Source organism: Scyliorhinus torazame, chromosome 1 (assembly GCF_047496885.1).
Source record: "Scyliorhinus torazame isolate Kashiwa2021f chromosome 1, sScyTor2.1, whole genome shotgun sequence".
NCBI lineage: Eukaryota > Metazoa > Chordata > Chondrichthyes > Carcharhiniformes > Scyliorhinidae > Scyliorhinus > Scyliorhinus torazame.
In genome coordinates, this window is record NC_092707.1 from 372,595,244 (window position 1) to 372,616,651 (window position 21,408).

The 21,408-nt window shown below is 44.8% G+C and overlaps 1 protein-coding gene across 1 annotated transcript in view; it reads right to left on the reverse strand.

Annotated features, from left to right (window-relative positions):
* The window catches only part of LOC140426604 (formin-2-like), a 594,930-nt gene extending 574,656 nt beyond the window's left edge, over positions 1-20,274 (reverse strand). The window contains exon 1 of the mRNA XM_072511575.1: positions 18,353-20,274. Within this exon, the coding sequence (XP_072367676.1) occupies positions 18,353-20,192 (1,840 nt within the window). The 5' untranslated portion in view covers positions 20,193-20,274. The remainder of the gene's footprint in view (positions 1-18,352) is intronic.
* Between the last annotated feature and the right edge of the window lie 1,134 nt (positions 20,275-21,408).

Consider the following 21,408-nt stretch of genomic DNA (forward strand, 5'->3'; position numbering starts at 1 on the left):
GAAATGGAGAAGGAGAGCCTACCGCGCTCGAACCCCGGTATATAGGATCAGATCCGACTAGACCCCCGCGATCTATAATAAAGAGCATTCATTAGCGGTTTTATTGTAAATAAAGAAATGTAAAGAAATGTTCATGAGCAAATTGTACGATCCTGAGCTTGACTGCCAAGCCAGGAAAAATGTGTATAAACTGCTATGATTTTGTTGTATGGTTGAGGAAGTTAGAATAATGAAATGTTTAAGTGAGTGTCGTGTATCAAGAATAGTTAGAGGTTCCCAGTTTATTGTTTTGTAATGCATGTCCCTGTTTGACATAGCGCCCTTAGAATTATCAGATAAAATTTTTTTTGCATAGCTATGGTCAGTGCAGAGGCCATGAAGGAAGTGCCCCCCCAGGTCAGGGAATGGAAAGCAACATAGTTATGCGATCCTTCACGCTTTGCATTATGATCACAAGGAGGGTATGTAGCCACTTAAAATGGCCAACTCCCGATTAAAAATGGCGAATGGCAAAGGCTGATGGGAAACCCAGCCAACAAGACACAAACGAGCAGCTGCAGGTTGGCTGTGTATTTACCTCTGGAAAGGCCAGACACTATCGATACCAGCAACCATCAGCATAACAAAACAACAGCCATCTGCATACTAATGAGCAATCCCCGAGAACAATAAGCAACATTTAGACACACAAAGCAAAACCAGACTCTTCGGCGCCAGCAGAAGCCTACACAAAAGGAGGTGAACGACCACCTCAAGACCGCCCATCCATCAGGGAACCACTCCAGCATTGGAGAAAATCGAATCAAGCGATTGGGACAAAGTCCAATCACTTGGGACCAGGTACAGGGTCCTCCCCGAAAGGCGGGAAGCCCCTGGGGACTATAAGAATTGAGCCCCAAGTTCAAGTCGCTCTCTTCCCCACCACTTCTCCAGCTCTTCACTCTTCAGCAGCTGGTCGAAACTGTAAGTCTTAATTCAACGCTCGCTACGAGATAGGCGCTCCTAGCTACCAATCTGTACCAACTTCGAATCCCGCAGGCTCAGAACCCGAACGAAAGGCCATTTGTTTCCCTGACCTGGTGGGCCAGTTCCAAGTTAAGTATAGGCCTGTTAGTTGTAGAAGTAGCTTAAACGTAGAATTTGTGCATGAGTAGCGATTACTGTGTATAATAAATGTGCTTTGATTTAAATCTTACTAAACGGTGTATTGATTATTGATTACTCAGACTTGAACCACGTGGCGGTATCATAAAGATACCTGGCGACTCAAGAGCAAAGGTAATAAAACAGAGCAATTAAGCTAAGGCAAAGTTAGCAACACCTCCATCTGCAGGAAATTCAGAACCAGTCGTAATAAAGTTATGCCATAGTAATGGCAACACACGCACATTCACATTCCTGCCCCGTTGACCATAGACGATGCAATAACCCTCCTTTCCTCACCACACAACTTAATGAAGTTAGCGACACAGAAAAGGAAATCCGCATTGTTAAAGTCTGTGAAACCGTCTCACTCCCACAGCAATCTGGAATTCATCAAGTAACATGCAACATATAAAAAAAAGAGATTGCATTGCAATGATTGAGTGGATGTACTGTTACTTGGCATGGAGGTTGCAGTTATGGACAAATCCATCCAAGCATCTGTACCAGCTTAAGAGATCAAATAAAATAAACTTTTCAGAAATAGAAAATGTACAGCAAGTTACTATGCAGCCAAATTTTAACTGTGGGTACTCAGAGAGGGGAAGGGTGTGTGCAAGGAATGATAAACTAAATATGGCTTCCTCCAACACCTGGAAACATTGTATTCATTATGAGATGCAATTGCTTCCAGTTCCTATTTACTGATGCATTTCTTCTGGGCTGCCTGGTTAGCAGAGTGGTTAGCACTGTTGCTTCACAGCGCCAGGGTCCCAGGTTCGATTCCCAGCTTGGGTCACTATCTGTGTGGAGTCTGCACGTTCTCCCCGTGTCTGCGTTGATTTCCTCAAGATGCTCAGATTTCCTCCCACATGTCCCGAAAGACACGCTCGCTAGGTGAATTAGACATTGAGTTCCGCCTCAGTGTACCCGAACAGGCGCCAGAATGTGGCGACTAGGGGATTTTCACAGTAACCTCATTGCAGTGTCAACGTAAGCCTACCTGTGATACTAATAAAGATTATTGGTAAAGTTATTTGTGCTAACCACTGCAGTTTGCAGTTCAAGCCCATTTACCCCAAAACAGTATTTTCTATTTACACAATAGAAACATTCTTACCATGATAGTGTTGCAGCAACCTCAAATTTTGCTACAAGTCCGATTTTTGCCAAACGCCCTGAACCAAGCAACGTAGAGAAACTTGGGGCCATCTGGCTCTTTACAAGCACACTGGCAGAGACAGCTAGTCACTCAGCAAACACTATCCTTTTACATTTCTGGTTCTGGAAACTGAAAACATACATTGGCACAAACGGACAGGAACAGGGGTAGAACATTATGGCCTTCTTCGCCATTCATGCACAACCATGACTGATCTTGGGCCTTCACTCCATTTTCCTGCCTGCTCCTCGTATATCTTAACTATCTGAGATCAAAAGTCTGTCTGTCCCAGCCTCAAACATATTGAACGATGAAGACCATAAGAAATAGGAACAGGAGTAGGTCACTTGACTCCTCGAGCCTGCTCTGCCATTCATTTAATAGGATCATGGTTCATCTGACGTTCCTCAAATCCAGTTTCCTCCCCTTTCCCCATAACGCATCCACACGTTCAGGGAAGTCTGAAAATATTCTTTATGTATGTATGACTTTATTCAGAGCTTTGTATCCTCCTCAGCAACATATATCTCCACCTTACATATGAAATATAAATGCACAGAACATGTACTATAAATTAATTCATCACCAGGCCTCCAGCTCCTGATCTCGTGAATCTTGATAGATTACTTAAAAATCAGTGGATGTCAGTGAATGCCTTTGATTAATATTCACACTAGTCTCTTCTGAACAACAATAGCAAGTTGAGTGGAGAAGCTGTAGGATGCACACACTCCTGTAACAGAACTTAAGCATGATCCAGCACTGGGGGAGGAGAATGAAAAATGTCACATGATTCTTCAGGTGTTTGAGTTGAAGCTTATGGTAAGTTTTTGATTTGGGCAATTTTTAATTTCTTTTAAAAACATTTCTGCCAGTTTAGGTCCCTTCCCATGACGAGCCTCTGGAACCTCACAAAAATAAAAGTGTTCATTATTGGGTGGCAGGGTAGCACAGTGGTTAGCACTGATGCCTCACAGAGCCAGGGTCCCAGGTTCGATTCCCGCTTAGGTCACTGTCTGTGTGGAATCTGCACGTTCTCCCAGTGTCTGCGTGGGTTTCCTCCGGGTGCTCCGGTTTCCTCCCACAAGTCCCGAAAGAGGTGCTGTTAGGTAATTTGGGCATTCTGAATTCCCCCTCATTGTAACCGAACAGGCGCCGGAATGTGGCGACTCGGGGGGTTTTCACAGTAACTTCATTGCAGTGTTAATGTAAGCCTCCATGGGACAATCAAGATTATTTATATTCATTTCTTGGAAGTTGATGCTGTTAGATATTAAAGTATAACAAGGCATCAAAACCAAACATGAACATACCAGAGATCCACAATTGTAATTGCTGCAAAGATCGCGAGAGCACTTTCGGACAGGGGATCCTAGTCAACACCATCAGTGTTCACCTAGGAGAACAGAGGCAGACTGCTTGCACCCCAAATCACAACCTCAGCCGCCATCAGTGATTACATTTTACTTGGTCCTGGTGATTCACGGAGCCAACATTGTTGTGGTAGCACAGCCCCTTGAGGGGGCGAATCTGGAAGGCCACATGGCCAATCACATGGGAGTGCACAAACCCCGTCGAATAACAAGTTCGCGTGGAGCCTTGGAAACAGGAGCCTGGACAATGTGGGCCATGGAGCCAAAAAGATAAGACCCATCCTATAGTGTTCTGTGCCTCTATAATTACCAGTCTTTGCCTTTCATTAATAAATCCCTTTGTTACTTATGGAAGCCTCGTCTCGATCCACTGCAATGGTTTTGTTTGAAAAGATAGTTCAAATACATAAAACACTTTTACTGGTTGGAAATAAGCACCATGCATAACTATTTTTGCTTCTTTTCACTTACCCCCCTGAAAAAATATATATACCTGGGATTATCAGGTTTGCTTTAGATTTAAAATAACAAACGGTTACAAATTTAAGTCATTCTGCTCTGATGTACTGGCCTGCCTGAACTCACTTAACATTGGACAAAAACAACTAACAAGTCAAGGCAAGAATGGAAGGAGAAGATTAGCAAAGACATTGAAATGAAAATCGCTTATTGTCACAAATAGGCTTCAAATGAAGTTACTGTGAAAAGCCCCTTGGCTACACAGCTGGCTTGTAATGCTGAACAATGCCAGCAGAGCGGGTTCAATTCCCATACCAGCCTCTCCGAACAGGCGCTGGAATGTGGCGACTAGGGGCTTTTCACAGTAACTTTATCGAAGCCTACTTGTGACAATAAGCGATTATGATGATTTTTTATGTCAGGGACTAGTAGCCCGTCAAACGTCATTAGAGTTTGACTTCCTTCTGTATTTAAAATGTGGCTGGAAACATCACAAAACTTGATCTATTTTTTAAGCATCATTTGTTGGATAATAATTTCACTTCTGAAGCTTGTACTCTCAAGGTTTTCCAATTTTTTTTTTTGAGTGGCAGTAAATGGTAATTAATACATCAACATGTATCTAGTTGGCTGTCAGTTTTTTTTTAAAAAATAGAAAAATCAGGCAGACTGTTGGTTGGGGCATGCGGAGGGCAGGAATCCCTCTTTTGATCAGCGTTTGGCTGCACCTTCAGTCAGGCAGACAGGGAGGCCATGTAGTCCTATCAGACCTATATCCACTATCATGTAGAAGGAAGGGCAGCAGATGAGATTCCCCTCCAAGCCATTCACCATCCGGACTTGGAAATATATCACCGTTCCTTCACACTCACTGGGTCAAAATCCTGGAACTCCCTATCTAACAATGTTGCGGATAATAATAATAACTTGTCACAAGTAGGCTTCAATTAAGTTACTGTGAAAAGCCCCCAGTCGCCACATTCCGGCGCCCGTTCGGGGAGGCTGGAACGGGATGTACCTACACCACATGGACTGCAGTGTTTCAAGCCTTCTCGAGTGCAATTAGGGATGGACAATGAATGCTGGCCTAGCCAACAAAGCCCACATTCTGTGGATGAATAAAGAAAAAGAAAATGGGAACATTGGAACCTTGGTTAGGCATTAGATGCCCGGTACCAGGCAGTATGCTGCTCCCTCCCCTCCCTACACCTATCACATCAGAAAACTGGAGGATTGGAAAATCCCAGTCCATTAACTGACCTCAAGGCTGCCATTGAACCAAAGTCATTGTCGGTCTCATATGGGTGGGCTGTCCGATTGCGCATGAACTGCCTCCCCTAAAATGGCTGGCACCAGAAACAGGATTGCGAAACCAGCACGCCCATCAGTGTCAGTATTTTAGGAAACTGAGCACCTCCATGGGACCAGAAGATTTTGCCCCACGTCTGCAAATTTTAAGCCCTTTTTCAAAAAGTGTACAAGGATAAGGCCAGCAACTGCAGAACAGGTCAGGTGATTTCAGTGGTGGGAAATCTTATGGAAACTAAAGTTCGGGCCAAAATCAATAGTCATGCTCAGGAAAACCGGGTAGATTCTTACAGGGAAAATCATGTTCAACAATTTGGGAGTTTTTTGTTGAGCTGTCAACAGAAAAGGTTGAGAAGGGCAATGCTGTCGATGTAGTGTATATGGATTTTCAAAAGGCATTTGATACAGTGCCACATAACAGACTTACGAGCAAAACTCTAGCTCATGGAGTAAAAGGGAAAGTAGGCACTTGAATAAGAAATTGGTTGATCGACAGGAAACAGTCGTGATAAATGGTATTTCAGATTGGAGGAAGGCTCAAAGTGGAGTTCCCCAGGGGTCAACATTGGGACCTGTATTTATAAATGACTTAATGACCGTGTGTGGTGTGCATGTCATAATATCAAAATTTGCAGATGATACGAAGATTGGAAATTTCTCAACCTTGATGAGGATAGTCTTGAACTTCTAAAGGACATAGACTGGGATTGGGCAGAGAAGTGGCAGATTAAACTTTATGCAGAGAAGTGTATGAGGGAATTCATTTTGGCTGGTAGAATATGCAGAGACAGCACAAAAGAAAGGGAGAAACTCTTAAGGAGGTGCAGGAACAAAGGGACCCAAGTGTGTATGTACAGAAGCGATTGAAGGTGACAGGGCATGTTAACAATGCTTCAGGTATCCTAGGTTTTAATAATTAGGACAATGAGTACAAGAGTAAGAAGGTCGTGTTGAACTTATACAAGACATGAGTTAGGCCTCATCTGGAGTACTGCATCAGTACTGGACACCTAACTGGAGGATGGATGTGATGGCATTGGCGAGAGTACAGAGGAGATTCACAAGAATGATTCCAGGGATGAACAACTGCAGCTATGAAGATAGATTGGAGATGGTTTGGCTTGGAGAAAAGGAGGCCGAGAAGAGACTTGGATCGATATTCAGAGGGGTAGAGACAGATTAAATAGTGAGAAACTGTTCCCTCTCTCAAGAGAGTATCAATAACTAGAGGGCACATATTCCAAATAAATGGACAAAAGGAGTAAAAGTGGTATGAGGAAAACATTTACCATCCAAGAGTGGTGGGAGTCTGGAATGAACGTCCAGATAGGGTCGTGGAGGCAGATTCTACTAAGGTATTCAAAGGGAAACATGTGCAACTTTACGGGGACAACGCAGGGGAGTGGGATTGGGTAGAATCCTCTTTCAGCGAGTCAGTGCAGACTCGACGGGCCGAATGACCCCCTTCTGCATCAACACCAGCCACCAACCATCCCCATCATAGAGACCATAGCAAATGTTGCTGTCCAATCCAAAAGCACTGTAATGTTAATGCTCCAACTGGCTAACCAGAGATGGAGTCAGGAAACTTTCCTCATGCATATTACCCCATACTCACTGGATAAACATAAGCCATCAGGGATGCTACGTCATTCTTCTCCTTGAACCATAATTCCCTGCATTTTAATGTTTTGGGGAGCTCATCTGCATAGATCATAGAAATTTCACTTTTAATTCCTTCAGTGCTGATGGCTTATTTAACTTTCAAATCATTTATAATGAGAGTTTCACACTCTTTTCCTGTGATTTTACACATTAAATTCCATACTTTGAACAGTATTTTTTAAATCTTCCCTTGCGCATGAAAGCCAAGTCATGAAGGTTTTCTTTGCAAGTACCAGAAATCTAAAATGGACTGGATTTCTGTCATAGTCACTCATTCACAAAGTCAATGACAACAAAGCCGTTGCAATGTACAGTTCTCATGCTAACGTTCAGCTGTAGGGAAACATTGCCAAACATCTGGCTTCCAGGCTGGATTCTATAATCAACCCAGGTGAGCGATCTCTCCAGTGCTGCAACTGAAAACACACAATTCCCAGTTTCAATAAACTGTCTTTAGGGCAAAGAATCAGATAATGTGGGCAAAAGGTTTTTCTCCCTCAAATATGCACAAATTTCTGCATCCCCTGGTTTCAAACAAAGGGACAGCTTTCTTCCTGTTCTGCTCGTTCATAGGACTCCCCTCCCACAGATATGGATTGAAGCACAAAATATAATTTTGCATGTGGCATTATGCTGCACGCAACTCCACCACCTTCCAGCCTGCCAGAAGCGTCAGCTATGTCTCAGGCTATGAACTTGAGAATGTCAAAGCAAAATAAAAGACCCAACAACCCTGAAAAATCAGTCAGCCCATTGTCCTCAACAGACATCAGCTTCATAAACAGTAGAGAACTGAACCAATGTTCAAGTTTCCATCTAATTGCAAGAAAAAGTCCTCCCATCTCACTGCTGGACAGAGCAAACACTACAGCTGGACAGAGCAAACACTACAAAAGGTGAACACATCATGCACTTCTCAATTTCTCTGCTAGTCTCACTCACTCTAACCCATCTCCATCTGAATTGGTAGCACTTTAGGCTCTGCCAGAGGCAACCTGAACGTTGCGAAACCTGTAGATAAGGGGTGGTGCCGTTGTTGTAGAGAATAGGAGCAGGAAGCAGCCATTCGAATCTTCAGAGTCTGCTCCGCCATTCAATATCTTGGCTGATCTTCTATCTCAACATCACACGTCCCCACTCTCACCAAATCCCTTGATACCTTTCGCGTCTATTTCCTTCTTAAATATATTCACCGACTTGGCCTCCACAGCGTTAACTGGTCCAGAATTCCACAGGTTCACCATTCAAGTGAAGAGGTTTCTCCCCGCTGTTCTAAATGGCTCTTTCCATATCCTGAGACTGTGACCCTTTGTTGTAGGCCTCCCAGCCCGAGGAAACAACATCCTTGCATCCAGTCTGTCCAGCCCTGTCAGAATTTTATGTTTCAATTAAATTCCTTCTCATTCTTCTAATTCCAGTGAATACAGGCTTCGTCTAAAATTCTTCCTCGTACAACAATCCTGCCATCACAGAAATCAGTCTGGTGAACCATTGCTGCAATTTCTGTATCGCAAATATATCCTTTCTTAGATACGGAGAATAAAATTGGACACAATACTCCAGATGTGGCTGTACCAGAGCCCTGTACAGCTGCAGCAAGATCTCTTTAATCCTTACTCAAGACGTCTTGCAATGAAGGCCAACATACCATTTACCTTCCTAGCTGCTTGCTGCACCTGCATGCTTGCTTGCTTTTAGCGATTGGTGCACTGGGACACCCAGATCCCTTTTGCACATCAACATTTCAATAATAATGTTTCTCCACCCAAAGTGCATAACTTCATATTAATCCACATTATACTGCATCTGCCGTGTATTTGTCCACTCACTCAACTAGTCTACCTCACCTTGAAATTAACATTCTCCTTAACTCATTTTGTATCGTCAACAAGCTTGGAATTTCATGTATATTTTGAATAGCTAGGGCCCAATCACTGATCCCTGTGGGACTCCACTAGTCACTGCCTGCCACTTCAAAAAAATATCCATTTACTTGTACTCTGTTCCTGGTCTCCTAATCAATTCTCAATCCATGCCAATATATTACCCCCAAGCAGATGGGCTTTTTTTGCACACTAACCTCTTATGTTGGACTTTATCAAATGCTTTCTGAAAATCCAAATACAAATATCCACTGGTTCACCCTTTTCATTCTGCTAATATATCCTCAAATAACTGAAGTACATTTGTCAAACATGACTTCCATTTCATAAATCCAAGTTGGCTTTGTCTAATCCAGTTGATATTTTCCAAGTGCCCTCTTATTGTGTCCTTTATAATAGACTATCATTTTCCCTACTTTGACAATTCTGTAATTCCATATTTTTGAATATAAATTGAGCAGTATCCAATTCTTCCCCCCCCCCCCCCCCAATTAAGGGGTAATTTAATGTGACCAATTCACCTACCCTGCCCATCTTTTGGGGTTGTGGGGGTGAAACCCATGCAGACACGGAGACAATTCTCCATTTTCACCCACATTCCTCTTTTAAAATAGTGGGCTTGCATTTGCCACCCTCCAATTTGCTGGGACTGTTCCAGAATCTACAGAATTCTGGAAGATGACAACCAATGCATCCACCATTTCCATGGCCACTTCCTTTGGTACCCTGGCATGTAGATGATAAGATCCTGAGGATTTATCATCTTTCACTCATTACTTTCTCCAGTACTATTTTGCTAGTAATACCAATTTCCTTCAATTCTTCCTTCACACTGGACCCTTGATTTCTTAACATTTCTGGGAAGTTATTTAGGTCTTCCTCCAGAAAGAACTAAAATGAGTTGATGGTTCTGCAATTTCCTCATTCCCCATCATCAATTCTCCTGTTTTGGGCTGCAAGGGACTTACGTTGGTCTTCACTAATCTTCTTATTTTTATATACTTATCAATGCTGTGAACTAGTTACGGTCAGCTGTTGATGGCAAGGGGGGGGGGGCAGAGGAGAGGGGTTGTCTTTTTAGTTTAAGGTTTTGTTTTCTTTATGGTGTGAGTGGATATTGGGGAGGTGCACTTCAGGAATAATATGGGGTTGGAATTTTCTGTGTTGCTGTTGTGTTAGTTATAATGAAACTCGTTTGAAAAATTTTTTTTTTTAAAACTTCGAAACCTTTACAGTTTGCATACACTGAGCGTCTAATGTACCAATTTCTACCTATCAAAAGCTGAATGTCAACTCTCCCACACTTACTTCTCGCTGCTCTGGGATCAATGATCCCACAATTGCACATCATGCCATTTTGTCCAGAACAGTCACAAACCTCATCTCCTCTGGAAATCTTCCCCCCCCCACAGCTTCCAACGTCATAGTCCACCAATCCCAAACAGCCTGCTTCTATCAGAAACAAGAACAGAGAATGCTGAAAAAACTCAGCCACATCGGTCAGGACTGAAAGCAGAGTTAATGCTTCAAGTCCATTTGGCACTTCGTCAGAACTAAGAGGGAAAATGCCTCCTTCCCAAATCCATAAACTGGACAGCCTTGGTCAACCTATCGTTTTCTTGTCCCACTGAACTTATTTTTTCCCATCTCGACTTTTATATTTTTTGTCCCTTGTCCAGTCCTTCTCCCCTTGCCCATTGCCACCCCATACACTGCAGTGTCTCGTCACTTCAACAGTTCCCAGTTTCCAGGCCCTAACCACCTCTTCACGATGGACCGATCCCACTACATCTCCATTCCAACAGGGCAGTATGAGCCCTCCACTTCTTTCTTGAACAGAGATCCAACCCCTTCAGTTCCCATCCACCATCACCCTCCTCCACCGAGCTGAACTCGATTCGCACATTGAATAATTTTGCCACCAACTCCACTCCCTTTTTATGGGCACCCTCATGGATCAGAGCTATGCCTGCCTTTTTGTGGAATGCATGGAACATTAATTATTCCAGTCCTGTTAAGGCCCCCTCCTTCATCACTTTTTCCAATGCATTGATAATGTATCAGTGCCACTTCCTGCCTCTGCCACGAACTAGAAGATTTCATTGGCCGGTTACCAGTACTTGCCTTCCTTCATCTGGCCCATCTGACTCTTCCCTTCTCATTGCCTTCCTTTCCCCCATTCCTAGGACTAGGATATCAACTAATTTTTAACCAAAAACCCACGGACTCCCACAACTACTTTAACTACCCTTTCTCACACACCCCACTTCAGTAAGAACTCTTTTCCAATTGTCACAGTTTCTCAATTGCATCTGTAGAGATGATGCAACCTCGTATACGAGCTCCCAATAAGTCTTCCTTTTCCCTGAACTGTGGATTCATCCCGGTGTGGGTGATCGGCACTCCACCATCTTGGATTCATTTCACACACTTCTGCTCTCACCTCTCCTCCTTCCCAGAAGCTGGTCCTCACATTCTACCACACCAGTCTCTGTATTCAATGGCTCATCATTTTCACCAGCTCACAACCTCCCCTGCCCTCCCCTTTTCAGCATTCTAAAGGGATCATTTCCTCCGTGATTTCCTGGTCCATTCTTCAATCACCTCCAATGACACTTTGACATGTAAGCACAGGAACTGCAACACCCTTTACCTTCTCAATGTCCAAGGGCACAACTCTCCTTTCAAGTGAAACAGCGAGTTACTTGCACGGTTTTCAATTTCGGTATTCGCTGCTCACGATTCGGTCTCCTCTACCAACGGGGAGGCCAAACACAGATTGGCTGATCACTTTGTGGAGTACTTCCATTCAGTGCACTAGCATGACCCTGAGCTTCCTGGTAATTTGCCTTTTGCTCCCTCTCTGACCTTCTGTCCTGCTCAATGTCCCAAAGATGATCCAATTCGATACAAACTGGAGGAACACCTCATCTTTCAATTGAGTCTCGAAAGCTGCAACATAGCCAGAGTTCAACAATTTCAGACATGAGCCCTGTTCCCCATTTAGTTTCTTGGTTGCCGGTTGATTTTTTTTCCTTTATTCCTTCATTTTGCTTTCAAACAGTTGCTGTGCAGTGATTTACCCCTCATCTGGGCATACCTGGTGTTCGACCCAGTATCAAAATCTTTTGTCATTGAATCTCTTTCCTCCACCTGATCAGACTTTGCCTTTATTCTTCCTCCACCACTTGCTCAAAGCAGACTACATTCCAATTGTTAATCCGTTCTGACAAAAGGTTATTCTCGAACAGAAATGTTAACTTGTTGCAGAGGTCTGTCTTTTGTATTTTTGCATGTGAAAAATGCCTTCAATATAAATATTTCTTAAAAAACTGTTTCAATCAACAGATGCTGCCTGACTTGCTTAGTATTACCAGCATTTAATGCTTTTATTACGCATCGTCTTTTTTGATCTACTGTATCCAATCCAGATCCGAACACCGACCAGAACCAGCACACATCCTGTCTTTGTGGAGGCCGATGGTCAAGTATATTTCAGTGGTGGCTCCACCTCCACAACCAGGAAGGAAAAGCAGAGCCTCGCAAACTTTGGAAATTTCTATGGGGTGGAGCAGCTACAGTGGGAAGCATATCAAAAGCAAGAGATCATTTGAGAAATGAGACATTTCCCCATAACATTTAGCTGGGAATGCAGAAACGAAGTGCCTGACCAGACTTCCGGTGGCAGCATGTAGGAGGAGGTCGCACATTGGGTGGCTCCTGCGCGAGGCTTGATTTTTTAGAATTTAATGCCCGGTCCCAGGGGCAATTTTTGGTTAAATAAGTGCAGGAAGACATAAGGAAGAAGGATGTCCAAAACCCAAAGGAAAGCTGCGTGAAGAAGGGGGCGAATGAAGGTTTGCCGCTGAGTGCAAGGGTCAGCTCAGCAACTGGAAGGATGGTGGAGACTGGGTCGCTGGGTGGGGCCGCACTGTTCATGGCAGAAAAGATGACCAAGGTGATGGCTGCGGAACTGGAAAAACAGTTTGCAAAGCACATGGAGGTGATGAGGAAGGAGATGATGGCAGCATTGAAGGTGCTGGTGGACAATTGGGTGACATGGTGGTACAGTGGTTAGCACTACTGCCTCACAGCGCCAGGGACTCTGGTTTAATTTTGACCTTGGGGGACTGTGTGGAGTTTGCACATTCTAGCCACATAGATTTCCTCTGGGTGCTCCGGTTTCCTCCCACAGTCCAAAGATGTGCAGACTGGCCATGCTAAATTACCCCTCAAGTGTCCAGGTTACTGGGGATAGAGTTGGGTAGTGGGCCTAGGTAGGATGCTCTTTTTAAGGGCCGGTGCAGATCCGATGGGCCAAATGGCCATCTTCTGCACTGTAGGGGTTCTATGGTTCCCTATGGACCAACTACTATGGGTTGGAAGAGGAGTCACTGGTTCATAATACTGCACAAACCAGATTTCACCCATCCCAATATTGGACCCAAGGTTTGTTGGCCACAGAGTCATGCTCCATCCTGTATTATAACCCTACTTTTGCCTCTGGGTCCTACAGAGCACCAAAGTTACTAATCATTACTTAATACCTACCATCTGTCACCGTGATAACCTCATGTCAGCTTTAGAAAACTGTGTTCCAAACCCTTCAGAATCTATGCTGACACTTCAGTAGAATGCAAAGTGCCAGCCACATTGACAAAAGAGCATCCATTGGCTGAGGTGTGAAACTATAATCCTGCTTATCGCACTGCCATGGAACCTTTTCCTCAGAAACCAAGTCCTTGTACCCTGACCCAAATTTTCTCCATCAATATTTATCACTTTATAATTCTTCAGAAAAATCTAGTGAAGAAGTAAAACTTCTAATCTTAATACTTTTATTCCCAAACACAATGTCATTCTCATTCAGTTCCCACGAAAAGGGCGAGCAAGTTAAATTTTACTTGGTTTCTTTACAGATGTCTTTGGAACTGCATTCTGTAACTTAATCCAATTTTCTGTGAAGACCGCCTTACTGATTGCAAATCATTGCACTCCAATATAGTGAGGCACTTTAGTGCACTTCAAACATCCTTAAAATGGTCAAACTAAGGCAGCAGGGTGGCGCAGTGGTTAACCTGCTGCCTCACGGCCGAGGTCCCAGGTTCGATCCTGGCTCAGGGTCACTGTCCGTGTGGAGTTTGCAAATTCTCCCTGTGGTTGCATGGGTTGCACCCCCACAACCTGAAATGTGCAGGGTAGGTGGATTGGCCATGTTAAATTGACCCTTAATTGGAAAATGAATTGGGTACTCTAAAATTCAAAAATGAAAAATGGCCAATACTTCGGAATTTTCCAAGCAGATCACATATGGCCTATAAGAGCGAATAGCGCCAATTTTTTGGTTTGCAATATAGTTCAATACAAAATGCCATTTTGTGGAGTCAACGTTTCTGCTCCCGAGCCATAAGTTTAAAAAATTGGCGTAAATTTGAACAGAAATCCCATTTCCCAGACTTAGGTGAAAAGTAAAAGTTAGTCCCACGTCTCAGACTTAGGTGAAAAGTGAAAGTTAGTTAATCAAATCAATCACTCATGCTTGTGAATTCGGGGAGCATGGTGGCTTCACAGCCACTGGATTGGAGATGCAATTGCTGCAGCCTTCTGGATCAGGAATTCAGCCCCTCAAGAGCTGCCAGCCAGCAGCACTCCAGATAGTCATAATGTCATCGAGATTTACAGCACAGAATAAAAAAAAAGAGGCCCTTCATATCTATGCCGGTCATCAAGCACCTATCTATTCTAATCTCATTTTCCAGCATTTGGTCCGTAGCCTTGTATGTTATTGCATTTAAAGTGTTCATATTAGATGCTCCTTAAATGATGAGGATTCCTGCCTCTACTACCCTTTCAGGCAGTAAGTTCCAATTCCCAGCATTCTCCGGGTGAAAATATTTTTCCTCAAGTCTCCTACCCTTTACCTTAAACCTATGAACCCTGGTCATTGATCCCTCTACGAAAAGGGAAATGTTTCTTCCCATCTATCTCCCTCTAATTTTGAGCACCTCAATCAGGTCCCTCTTCAGCCTTTCTGCTCCAAGGAAAACAACCCCAGCCTAACAGCCACTCTTCAGAGCTGAAATGCTCCTGCCCAGCCGACATCCTGGTGAATCTCCTCTGCACCTTTTCTAGTGCAATCACATTCTTCCTATAGTGTGGTGACCAGAACTGTACATGGTACACTAGCTATAGCCCGGAGTGTTTAATACAACTCCATCGTAACCGCCCTACTCTTATATTCTGTCCCTCAGCTAATAAAGAGAAATGTCCCAAAAGCCTTCTTGACCATCTTCTCTACCTGCCCTGCTCCTTCAGAGGTTGTATGGACATGCACCCACCCTCTGGGCGTCTGTACTTCCTAGCATCCAACCGTTCATTGTGTATTACCTTGCCACGTTAGTCCACCCAAAACACATCACCTCACATTTTCAGAACTAATTTTATTTGCCACAGTTCTCCCCATCTGACCAACCTGTTTATATCATCCAGTAACCAAAGGCTTTCCTCCTCGCTATGGGCACATACCATTTTTCGTGTCATCTGCGAACTTACTGACCATAACTTCCATATCAATAGGCATTCCTGGTGAATGAGCTGGCTCAGCAGGCTAATTGGGGGGGGGGGGGGGGGGGAGATGCCATTTACAGTAGCGAGGGATAGGTTTAGGTATTTGAGGATTCAGTAGGGAGGGAATGGATGGGGCTCCATAAGTGGAACTTGACGAAGCTGGTGGAGCAGGCTAGGGAGGATCTTAAAAAGGTGGTATACACTGCACTTACGCTGGCAGGGAGGGTCCAAGTGGTGAAAATGAATATTCAACTGAGGTTCTTCTTCGTCTTTCAAGTTCTCCCTATCTGTATACCAAAGGCCTTTTTTTCGGAAAGTGGACACGATCATTTGAGTTTATATGGGTGGGGAAGGTGCAGAGTGTGGGGTGGACCCTGCTACAGAGGCAGAGGCAGAAGGGGGGGGCTGGCATTGCCGAACTTGCTTCACTATTATTGGGTGGTGAATGTGGACAAGGTGCGGTGGTTGTGGGAAGGAAGAGGGATAGAGTGGATTAGGATGGAGAAGGAATATTGTAAGGGGTCTAGTTTGAGGGCTATAGTGACAGCAGCATTGCCAAAGGCTCAGAGTAGGTATTCAAGGTGCCCGGTGGTGCAGTCCACGGTGAAGATATGGAATCAGTTGAGGAGGCATTTTAGGGTGGAATGTCGGTGCTAATGTCGCTGTGCAAGAATCATGGGTTTGAGCCGCAGGGGGGTGGATAGTGTATACAAGAGGTGGAGGGAAGTGGGGCTGGTCAAGGTGAGGGATCTGTATTTGGAGGAAGGGTTCGCCAGTCTGGAGGAGCTAAGGGAGAGGGTAGAGCTGCCGAGGGGTAGTGAGTTCAGGTATCTGCAGGTTAGGGACTTTGCACGAAAAGTCTGGAGGGGGTTCCCTAGGTTGCCGGGATACACCCTGCTGGAGCGATTGCTGCTTCTGGTGTGGAAGGGGAGGGAAGAATTGGGGATATATACAAGTGGATGAGGGAGCAGGGAGGTGAACGGGTGGTGAAGATCAAGGAGAAATGGGAAGCGGAATTGGGAGGGGAGATCAATTGGGGAATACGGAGTGAGGCACTGGATAGGGTAAACGGGACCTCCTCTTGTGCAAGGATGAGCGTGATACAGTTTAAGGTGGTGCACAGGGTGCACACGATTCAGGCGAGAATGAGTGGGTTCTTTCACGGGGTAGCAGATGAGTGTGAGAGGTGTGAGCGGGGACCAGCGAATCATGCACACATGTTTTGGGGTTGTGAAAAATTGGGAAGATTCTGGGCGGGAGTGTTCGCAGTCTTGAAATGAAATGAAAATCGCTTATTGGTCACAAGTAGGCTTCAAATGAAGTTACTGTGAAAAGCCCCTAGTCACCACATTCCGGCACCTGTTCGGGGAGGCTGGTATGGGAATTGAACCGTGCTGCTGGCCTGCCTTGGTCTGCTTTAAAAGCCAGCTATTTAACCCTGTGCTAAAACAGTCCTGCAGGGGGGTCTTAACCAGGATAGGAGGAGGAGGTGGAGGTGGACCCGGACCCTTTGGTTTGGTTGGGTGACCTGCATGACTTCCTGCGGTTAGAGAAGATAAAGTACGAGTTAAGGGGCTCTTCAGGGGGGTTTGAGGAAATGTGGGGGATGGTTGTGACCGTGTTTGAGGAGCTGTTCGTCGCGTGGGAGGGGTGTGAAAAAGAGAGAAAATCTATACAGATTATATAGTTGATTGTTTGGAACTATGTTTCCCGGGGTGTTTATTCACTGCAACCCGTTTTGATACACGTTTGTGATAAAATATATATTTTTAAAAATAACTTCCATATTAATGTCCAGAAAACAACTTTCAACCTTTACCCTCTGCCTCCTACCACTGTCAGTTTTGGATCCAATGGGTTCTTAAATCCTTTATTCAGCCTCCCATACAGGACCTTGTCAAAAACATTATTAAAGTTCATGCAGACTACATTAACTGCACTTCCCTCATCTACACACCTAGTCACTGCCTTGAAAAATATCAAATGCGTGGAACCGGATTATTTACTCTGGTTGAAAATCTTGTCAGATGCCAAGCTGGCATGGTGAGGTATGGTTGGGGAGAGCGGTGAAGAAATAGGGGTCTCCGGTGTGACCTTAGATAACTATCAGAAGCAGCATTGACTAATGGGGAGAAACATTTATGTGGGGAGTGAAGAAGGTCTGGAATACACTGCCTGAGAGTGGGGTGGAAAGCAGGTTAAAATAGAGACGTTCATGAAGAAATTGCATTATCTGGAAAAGGAAGAATGTGCAGGCTTATGGGGAGATAGCAGGGGAGTGGCATTAGATGCACTACTCAAGGTCCCAACACAGACACAATGGGCCAAATGGCCTTCTGTGCTGTAACCATTTAATGATTTCTGATCGGGTATAAATACTTAATGTCGCTCTTCCCTGCTTGGTAATGTTCCTGCCCAGTTGCAAATGATTATTACACTCACCAATGAGAGAGCAGAGTTGCAATGTTGACCATGATATTACATTAGGAATGGTGCAGTCTCAACGTCAGTTGAACGAGAAATATGCTTTAATAGAATTTTGCAGATTCTCACCCAGTCAGATAGAAAATATTTTCTATTAATTCATGAGATGTGGGCACCACTGGCTCGGGCAGCATCTATTATAACTTTCCATTTTGGAGACCCCAATCTACCACCGTCACTTTCAGAGTGGTGGATTTTCTAGCGTATAATCAATGTTGGTTTAGAGACAGTCTTCATCAGAGTACAGGAGAATTGGAAGGACAGTGAAACCTTTGCAATAGTTACAGCCCAAAGAAGAATACACTTACCAGTGAAGATCTCGGGGTAGCTGCTGGCAGATAGCGAAGGCCTTTTTATAGGTCCCAGAGAGAGAATTTCTGGAGATTCCGACTGGTGCAAAGTATCCACGGACCCCGCTTTCTTTATACTGCTTCCTTTTGGCTGTTTGACTTCATCCGTCCAATCAGCTGAGCGACTGAGTGAACCCTTGCCACAGGGGAATTTCCGCTGCTTGGATTGCCGCTTGTGGTCAGCTGTACATCGCCGCCGCTGAAACAGCGGGCTCTGTGATGGCGAGACAGAGGGCGAGTTACTGGGAGAGCTCAGCTGCCTGGTAGTTGTTCTAACAAAGATGGCATTAACCGGAGGATACGGCCTGACTAAAGCTGATGCTGCGACAGGGAAAGTCCTGCGCGATCGCAGCGTACTCGCAGGAGATTCCAACTTGCGTGCGTTAACGCGGTGGGCACCATTTGGAAGTGCAGAGCCGGTTGCATCAGAATCATAGGCGAAGTGGTCACAGGCCAGCACACCGTCCACACTGAAGTCCGCACCCTGCTCCTCAAAGTGGTTTTGCTCAGCTTCGTCACAGAGGCAGACTTTCTCAGGAGTGAAGTGGACTGGAGAAAAGTCAAATCCATTGTGTGTGAATGACAAACCGCACTCGGGACCAAAGCCCACCTCTGGGCTGTGCTCAGCAGTGGTTTCTATGGAAACATGCCTCCCTGTTGCAGCAGCCTGGAGGTGCTCGGCACTTTCACTGGCTAACGCGCTGTTGGTTTCCTCAGTTTCAGCCCCCGTCTCACGCTGCTGGAGAGAGGCAAGGTTTCCTGCCTTGCCGGCCCCTGGAGAAGAGATGTGCGCCACAGCAGGGACAGTTTCATTGTGATCACTCCCGGTCAGGACGGCACTTTCCTCCTTTAGGAGGAGGAGACTGTCAGTTTTCCTGTGTGTTTGCAGTCTGTCAGCAGCAGGACCAATTGACCCCTGCTGCAGCTTAATGGCATGCTGAATATCAGAGAGCAAATCTTCATGTTCTGCGGCTGAATGAAAGCTGTAAATATCTGTATCCGACCCAGAACTACCCCTTTGTCCTTCCTGCAGCTCCGAGCCAGCTGGGAGGCTGTCATTGGTGATGTCTAAATGCTCAGCTTCTGTGTCCGACAGGCCCCCTTCATCAGCCGAAATGCTTATATCGGGAGTCTTTGTAATAGAGTGCACGCTGTCTAATTCTTCGGTTTGCAGGGCCCGGTTTTCCAACACATCATCTTTTGACCCGCTGGTGCCATTTTTACCCCGCGATAGCGTTTTTCTCTTCCTGATGGAGAACACCGATCGAGACGACTCCGACTTTTTCTTCCTGCTGTCGCTTCCCTTACCGTGTTTGGAATGTGATTTCTTGCCCCCCGATACTTTCTTTGTGCCATCAGCATCCTTGGGCCTAGCATCCTCCACGCACTCCTGCCCATCTCCTCCGGCCCTTTTCAGCTTCCCGTCCTGGTTCCCCATGTTACCGAACAGCCAATAGCTCTTCCCCCTCAAGCCATGCTCAAGCTCCCGGGTCGTGTCCGCTGTCAAGCCGTTAGCTAAGCCAGTGGAGGCACCTCCCAGAGATGCAGGGAAAACAAACACTCGCTCAGTGCCGGAGATTCTCCCATCTGCTGTTGCAGTCTTTTTGCATAATGTGGTCCCCTCCTCTGGGACATGCTCAGTGCAGTTCGCACTCTTGCACTGTCTGTGAGCGAGCAGCCCGGCAGCCTTCTCCACACAAGGCAAGAAGCACCGCTCGGTGATGTTGTCAGTCAGTTTCTCAATTGTGTGAATGGCTTTCATCGTGCAGTCAGCATTCCTTTTAAAGAGGAAATCCATTACAGGAGGTCAGAGAACACGAGGATTTAAAAGCGTTCAGCTGAAGCTCTGAAACACTGCAATTGTTCGTCTGGAAAAGAGGGAAAGTGATTGGATTAATTACACACTGCAGAATTAGTTTAAAAATAGAAGAGATAAAAATGTACACATCTTCAGTTTCTGTTCCCATAGAAACAGTTTACAGCCCACAAGAATACAAGATCCCCAGAGGGATCAAACCAGACTGGTGAGGCACCCTCCCTCCACAGAACAAAAAAAATCAAAATCAATGGATTAAGCAGCACCCTTGTTATTCCAGCCAATGTCTAGTACGTTTGAAAGTCTGATTGGTGTTTATCTCTTTACTTGCACTGGGTGACACCACAGCTAACATTTAAGCAAATGTTTCATCGGCCCCGAGGCTATATATTTCTAAACCGCTGTTGAATAACAAAGACTTTGCAGTTGATTTATACTGGAAGAAAAGGGAAAGCCACTTGATTTAGGACATGATTACTGTGACGAGATAAAGAATGTCCTTACTTTTTTAAAATATCGAAAAGAAAAAGCAGGCTTTATCGTGTAGGAAGATAAAAGCTTTCAGTTCAAGATCCATTATCGAGGCAAGGTGGATTGCAAAGCCTAAACAGCTACATATACAGACCTCTCGCGTGCACAACAAGCAATGACATGCACTTGTGTGGTTCTCGCTCTCTCTCTCCCCAACACTAGTCATTGAGAGGGCTGGGGGAGGGAAGAGAGGGGAATAATGAATGGGTCTTGTAAACACGGCCGCAGCCTAGCTCCTCTTCTGACTGGATCAACGAAGATAATTGTAAATCAGGAATGTTTAGCCGTAACTTAATCAGTAGAGGTAAAAAAGAAAGAGTTGGAGTAAAAAAAGATACTCAAAAAGTCTCATCAATATTGACACATTAACCAATTTTGGGACTAGTGACTTTTAGAGGGATGCATGTATTCCAAGCATTTTTTTTTTAATAAACATTTTATTGAGGTATTTTTTGGTATTATAACAACACAATAAACAAAGTCCATGAAACTATAAACATAGTGCAAAAGCTATCTCCCTCCCTTACAAGTCCCACCTTTATTAACCCCCTACTCGAAGCTAAACTAACCCCCCCCCTTCCCCTTCTGCTGACGATTAATTTTCAGCAAAGAAGTCGACGAACGGTTGCCATCTCCGGGCGAACCCTAACAGTGACCCTCTCAAGGC